This window comes from Osmia bicornis, unplaced genomic scaffold (genome assembly GCF_907164935.1).
Source record: "Osmia bicornis bicornis unplaced genomic scaffold, iOsmBic2.1, whole genome shotgun sequence".
NCBI lineage: Eukaryota > Metazoa > Arthropoda > Insecta > Hymenoptera > Megachilidae > Osmia > Osmia bicornis.
This window is the reverse complement of record NW_025791115.1, coordinates 11,620-18,699: the sequence shown is the minus strand read 5'-3', so window position 1 is coordinate 18,699 and position 7,080 is coordinate 11,620. Positions and strand designations below refer to the sequence as shown.

Genomic DNA, 7,080 nt, shown 5'->3' with positions numbered 1-7,080 from the left:
GGCGACCGAAGACTGGCTGAGAATCAAGAGTTAAGAGGTTAAAATCGACCTGCTTAAATATTGAAGAGTCCCCTTTGTTCCAGGGGCCTCCCGCCCCCTCTCCGCCGAACTCGTCACGCTCCGTCGGCCCGCCGAGTCGGCGAAACGGTAGCGAGGTGACATGTAAACACCTGGGACAAAGGGGGAGCCTATTGCGTTATTGTAGAACGGTTTGGATTCTAAATAGAAACTATTATTAGATAACCAGAGTGATTTATAGTAGTCTATTTCTAGAATCCATAAGCGATCAGCAGTCTTTAAAGAGGTATTGTTAACCTTAACCGTTTTAAACTAAGTAAACGATTTCAAATTTGAAACGTTCGGTTTTCGCTCGAACATACCGCCCGCCTTCTTCGATGCACGAAGAACAAAGGTACTAAAGCTGGGGTCCAAAGTTATGTAAGATAGAAAAGAGTCAATGAAAAGCAAAGGCGTAGAGAATAACAATTATCCCTTTGGCATACATCTAACGACGCAAAGAGATACCGAGTTGCGCTGTAGTGCGATGGTAGGCGCGTGCAAGCCGCGGTAGGCATGAAACGAAAATTCCGAAGTTGAGCTTTCCAAGTGTAAGCGCAAGCTTACTTAACGCCATCTCTTGCACGCAGCACCGCATTACGGTACCGGTTGTACTAAAGCTCTAAGTGTAACTTTGCGCTAAGGTAATTTTAATATATAGAATGCAATAAACGTAACATACGAGCAAATGTAAACGTGAAGATACAAGAATGCTAAAATAAACTAAGCGTAAAAGAAATGAAAAGAAAAATCGACGCGCAATTTTATTAGGTGGCGTCGGACGGCGGAACCGGGAGGGGGCAAATCTTTACGATTGGCCGAAGTACTGTGCCTCCTTTCGTGCGTATAGTGACCACCCTTACTTGCCCATCTTTTCCTGGGTGAAGGGCCTCAACGCGTCCCAACGGCCATTTTGCCGGGGGCATTAGTTCGTCGCGGATTAAGACAAGATTTCCCACCTCGAGATTTGGTCGGTGTCGGCGCCACTTCGGGAGTCGTTGGAGGTGCTGAAGGTACTCGCGCCTCCACCGGTGCCAGAATTGTGCCCGCATGAGGTTTAGCTGTCTCCAACGTCCGCTGAGTGAAGTGTTGTGCGTTGTGCTGGAAGCCTCAGGTTCGGGAACGGAGCTGGGCGTTTCCCCGATGAGAAAATGGCCGGGCGTCAGGGCAGCCAATTCCGAGGGGTCGTCCGAAAGAGCGAAGAGAGGCCTTGAGTTGACGCATGCCTCTATTTGGCAAAGAAGTGTGGAGAGCTCCTCGTAGGTGAGTGTAGAGTCCCCCATTATTCTTCGAAGGTGGTGTTTTACTGATTTAACGCCTGCTTCCCACAGGCCCCCGAAGTGCGGTGCGTAGGGCGGAATAAAGCGCCAGCTGGTCCCGTCCTTGGCCAGCAGGGAGGCCGCTTCTTGGTAGAAGTTCGAGGCCTGTTGAAACAGCGAACGAAGTTCTCGGTCGGCTCCCTGGAAGGTCGTGCCGTTGTCGCTGAGCATGGTAGCGCAACGGCCTCGTCGGCTGGTAAAACGCTTGAAAGCTGCAAGGAAAGCAGACGAGGTTAGATCCGAGACTGCTTCGAGGTGGAGTGCCCGGGTGCTTAAGCAGACGAAGAGTGCGACGTAGCCCTTATAGGACTTGTGACCACGCCCCGCTGTGGTACGTATTTTGACTGGTCCGGCGTAGTCCACTCCAGTGGTCAAGAAGGCTCGTTGTGGGGCTGTGCGGGTGTTAGGAAGATGGCCCATGAGTTGACCGCCTGCCCGTCCGCTGAAACGAGCACATTTGACGCATTTTTTGATTTCAGCCCGAACCAGAGATCTCCCACGCAGGATCCAAAACTGACGGACCATGTGGCTTCTGGTCAGCTGCGGTCCGCCATGGAGAGTGCGTAGGTGGGCGTCCCTTACTAATAGCGTTGCCAGGGGGCAATTCCTCGATACAAGGTAAGGATGCCTTTCGTCAAACGGTAGTAGAGCGTTGGCCAGTCGTCCTCCCACTCTGAGTAGACCTTGTTCATCTAGGAAGGGCCTTAGGGATGCCAGTGGCGAAGACCTCTTCAGCTCTCTATGTCCCTGAAGATGGCTTAGTTCTTCCCCAAAGTAGGCTTGCTGCGAGACCCGAAGAGCGGCTCGGAGGGCGGAGGCGCGTTCTTCCGCCTTGATGAAGCCGCTTTCGCACGGTCTTTTCCGGGCGAGGTTGCTGAACCTAAAGCAGTAGGCTAGTACCGTTAGAAGCCGGGAGAGCGAGGAATACCTGGTAAGGAGCTCATCCGAGTTGTCCTCCACGGCAAGATGTACTGTGACCTTGCGTTGTTCCAAGTCCGTGGTCTCGCTTTTTTTCAGGCATTCGGCTGGCCACTGGTTGGATGATTTAGAGAGCCAGGAAGGTCCTTGCCACCAGAGTTCGGCCCTCAAGAGGTCAGCTGGAGAGATCCCTCGTGTGGCCAGATCTGCCGGGTTGTCCGATGATGCCACGTGTCTCCAAAAGTCGGGTGGAAGCTCGGACTGGATGTCGGAGACCCGATGGGCTACGAAAGGCTTCCACTGTGAGGCGTGTCCTCGGATCCAGTATAGGCAGACGCTGGAATCTGTCCACGCCTGCATCCTGACAGGTAGGTCGAGTCCCTCCTTGACCCGAACCATTAGTTTGGACAGCAAAGAGGCGCCACACAGCTCAAGTCTCGGGATGGTTGCGGTTTTGACCGGGGCCACCTTGGTTTTGGCCACCACCAGCGAAGTTCTGACCTGGCCTTCGTGTTCAACTCGCAGGTAGACCGCCGCTGCGTACGCCCGTTGGGAGGCATCACAGAAGCCGTGAAGCTCCAGGTTTGGTTGGCTTTTGGAAGAAGTGAAGATCCAGCGTGGTATGGTGATAGCCTCCAGCTGGTCCAGTGAGTGCCTGAAGGTCTGCCAACGTGTTTGGATGTCCTCAGGAAGAGTTTGATCCCAGTCGGCGCCCAAGATCCAGAGATCCTGCATCAGGATTTTTGCGGTGACCAGCACCGGGGCCACCCAACCCAAGGGGTCGAAAAGGCTGGCGACCTCGGAGAGTATGGACCGCTTCGTTGATGCCGGTGGGGAGTCCGCCTGAGGCGCGACCCGAAGCGAGAAGGAGTCGGTTGTCGGATCCCAGTTGACCCCTAACGTGGCGATTCCTGGCCATTCCTGGAAGAGGTGCTGGTCGGAGGCGCCGTTCTCCCTTAACTCTGGTACGTTCGACGCCCACTTGCTCAGGTTAAATCCGCCAGCCTGGAAGATCTGAATGACCTGGCCTTTTACTTGCAGGGCTTCGTCGACGTCGTCTGCTCCAGCAAGGATATCGTCGACGTAAGTGTGCCGGCGAATGGCGGCCGCTCCCAGTGGCAACCGGTCCCCTTCATCCTCCGCCAGCTGGTTGAGCACCCTCAAGGCCAAGAAGGGCGCACAGGCTGTTCCATAGGTTACGGTGGTGAGTTGAAAGTCCTGCACTCTTTCATCCGGACCAGTTCGCCAAAGAATCCGTTGCCATTTCGTGTCCTCCGGATGAACCTGGATCTGACGGAACATTTTCACCACGTCTGTAGTGAAAACGACCTTGAAGATACGCCACCGTGTCAAGACCATCCAGAGGTCTGCTTGGAGCTTCGGCCCTGCGGACAAACAATCATTAAGCGAGTATCCTGAAGCGGTTCGGAAGGAGGCATTGAAGACGACCCGTAGTTTTGCCGTAGGGTCGTGCCGCTTGACGACCGCATGATGCGGGAGATAATACGCCGATTCCTCCTTGGCCGTTTCCGGGACTGCCTTCATGTGCTGCAGCGACAGGTATTCTTCCAGGAATTTGCCGTACTTATCCTTTAATGCGTGGTTCGAGGCTAATCGGCGTTCGCAATTGAGCAGGAGCTTCAGCGCGGATGTCCTGGAAGGCTTCAGCGAAGCGGCAGGCTCCCGTACGAAAGGTAGGCGTACCACATAGCGTCCATTTTTGTTTCGTGCATGGGTCCCCTTGAAGTGCCGTTCGCACTTCTCCTCTTCTTCCGACATTGGGGGGCGGTCGTGGACTTCCTCTAGCTCCCAGAAACGCTGGAGCAGCGGACCGATGTTAGCTTCGGTTCGGCAGTGGAAGGTATGCGCCTCCTCTTGAGCTGTGGCGGAAGATGTGGTTCCCATAAGGACCCAGCCGAAGGGTGTAAGCTTCGCCGTGGGCGTTCCTGGTGATCCCGTTCGAGTGCCGTCCGCGAAGAGAGCTCCACAGACATCTGCTCCCAGGATGAGGTCCACGCGAGCCGGCACGCCATATTCTGGATCCGCTAACGGAAGACCCTTCAGGTGTGGCCAAGGTTGTGGGGTGACTCGATGGGCTGGCAACAAAGACGTTAGTTTCCGCAACACCAAGGCCCGAACCGGCAAACGGAAGCCGGACGGATGGCGGGGTCGTACTACCAAGGAGACCTCGCCTGTAGAGACCCCGTTCTGGTTTTCTTGGACGCCGGAGATGGCAACTCTTACCGCCCGCCGTGGCAAACGAAGGGCCTGAACCACCCAAGAGGAGACAAGCGAAGCGTCGGAGCCCGTGTCCAGCAGCGCTCGGACTTCAAGGGCTTCGCCTGATGGTGCCTCCAATTTCACCTTGGCTGTTGCTAATAGAGCGGCTGAGCGTGGTCCGGCCGTCAAGGAGAGCGAAGTCGCTGAGCAGGGTTCTTCCGGAAGCGAAGATGAAGATCCCGTCGGCATCGCCTCCATAGAGCCGTGTTTGCTGGATGACGACGTTGTCTTGAGCGCGTCGTGAAGCAGAGTGTGATGACGTCCACTGCAAGCTAAGCAAGATTGTTTAGAGGGGCACTTACTCGAATCATGACCCACCATTAGGCAATTGAAGCATGCCTTGAGACTCTGCGCCTTCTCCTTGCGCTTCAAGGGGGCCAATGCCTTGAACTTATAGCAGTAGCCCAGGGAATGATTGCCCGAGCAAGAGGGGCACTTCCTAGGTTGCGTAGATTTAACGGCTGCGGTCAGTACCGTCGTAGTGTTCCTCTTTTTTATCGCCTCTTCCTTTATTTTAGGCTTGGCGTCCTTTACGCTCTTCGATCCCGCAGGGTGGAGAACCGGATCGCCGAGCTGGGCAGCGTCCAGGGCCTGGATCTGGTTCTCGAGAAAAGCGGCGAGCTGATGAAAGGCTGGGATTTCCTTGCTGTTCGCCAACGAAGTTTCCCAAGCCAAGTGCGTATCCTTGTCGAGTTTCTGCGTCAGGAGATAGACGAACCATTCGTCCCAGGATGCGACCGGCTTCCGCAAGGCTCCATAGGCCCGGATCGCCTGACGGAAGGTGTCCAGGAGGCGCTTAAGTTCAGCCATCGACTGTTTCTGGGCTGGCGGGCAGGTTAGCAGTGCGCGATGATGGGCAAAGGACAGTAGGCGTGGATTCCCGTAGCGCAATTCCAGATCCTCCCATGCCCCTCGGTAACCAGATTCAGTTATCGGAGTGTTTTGGATGACGTCTGCAGCCTCTCCGGTCAAACTCGACTTCAAGTACAGCAGCTTCTGGACGTCGGGTAAGTGTTCCATATCGTGAACCAAGCTTCGGAATAGATCACGGAAACTTTCCCATTTCAGCGGGTCGCCTGAAAATGTCGGCAGTTCAATTTTTGGAAGTTGAAGCTGCCTAGTTACCTCGGAAGGAGCTTGTCGACCGCCTGGAGAGCCTGGACACGAGCGGTCGGTTTGGCACTGCAGAATCATGGCTGCCGCCTGGAGGTAAGCCTCTTCTACGACGGAGAACAGATCCTGTTGTACGTAAGTGCTAGCGCTAGCTTCTTGACAACGCATTAACCTGCGGTGTCCGGTCATAAAGTTGTCCCAGTAACGCTCCAGCAGTCCCTTGCGGTGCTCCAGTACGGCCCACGTAATTTTGTCCTTCCCCAACTTACACACATTGTTCCAGAAGCGTTGAATCCATCCCCCCACTTCCTCCTGTTCTCGAAGTAGGTCAGCAAACGTATTAGAATTTGTCATATTGCAGTTCGGTTCAACGTTCGGAAATCGGTAAGTCGATTAAATCCTTTACGGGTGAGGCGCGAGGAGCAGGAACAATGCTCCGGTGTTTACTTTCACGCACCGACGGTTAACGTGACGTAGAGAGTTCTCGAATGTAGGATAACGCCCGACCGAGGATCAGCTGATTATTAAAGGAAATAATGTTCTTTCACTTATCTGCTTTCCTTTGATCTTGCAGTTGCAGAGCCCTGGCAGCTCGCTTTCTTTCCGATGCGACGCCAGCCAAGAGGAAGTTCTTCTTATCCAGTCACTCCGTCGGTGCACACCCACTCAAACCAGCACTGATCGTCCCAAATCCGGCTCGAAGGACCAAATTTGTACACGCGTTTCGTCGCCGTGAGAAAGGAGGCGATTGGAAGACTCCGTGTGGTAAAGAGGTGCCGGACGTTAGGACGATGCGGTTTTCAAAAAAGAGCCAGGGTTGGTTTTGAATGACCCAAATGTATTTGCACTCGACGTTTTCGATGGTTGTACAATGTTTGACAAATGCTTAAGTCTAAGTTTAATAAAAGTGAAATACTTTAAGCGCGATTTTATTTCTGTCCGCGTATTCCTGAAGCAGAGAGTTCGGAGTTTCGGAGAAAAGCGTAGCGCGGTGTTTCGGCGACCGAAGACTGGCTGAGAATCAAGAGTTAAGAGGTTAAAATCGACCTGCTTAAATATTGAAGAGTCCCCTTTGTTCCAGGGGCCTCCCGCCCCCTCTCCGCCGAACTCGTCACGCTCCGTCGGCCCGCCGAGTCGGCGAAACGGTAGCGAGGTGACATGTAAACACCTGGGACAAAGGGGGAGCCTATTGCGTTATTGTAGAACGGTTTGGATTCTAAATAGAAACTATTATTAGATAACCAGAGTGATTTATAGTAGTCTATTTCTAGAATCCATAAGCGATCAGCAGTCTTTAAAGAGGTATTGTTAACCTTAACCGTTTTAAACTAAGTAAACGATTTCAAATTTGAAACGTTCGGTTTTCGCTCGAACAATTAGTATATCTACATTT

The 7,080-nt window shown here is 53.5% G+C and overlaps 1 protein-coding gene across 1 annotated transcript; it reads right to left on the bottom strand.

Annotated features, from left to right (window-relative positions):
• Positions 1-824: 824 nt before the first annotated feature.
• On the bottom strand, positions 825-5,594 carry LOC123988756. Its single transcript, XM_046289505.1, has one exon. It carries the CDS (start codon positions 5,592-5,594, stop codon positions 825-827), a length of 4,770 nt encoding a protein of 1,589 aa, XP_046145461.1.
• Between the last annotated feature and the right edge of the window lie 1,486 nt (positions 5,595-7,080).

Bases quoted from the DNA above. Each gene is read 5' to 3' on its own strand.
- LOC123988756 (XM_046289505.1), bottom strand. From the start codon at position 5,594: ATGGAACACTTACCCGACGTCCAGAAGCTGCTGTACTTGAAGTCGAGT.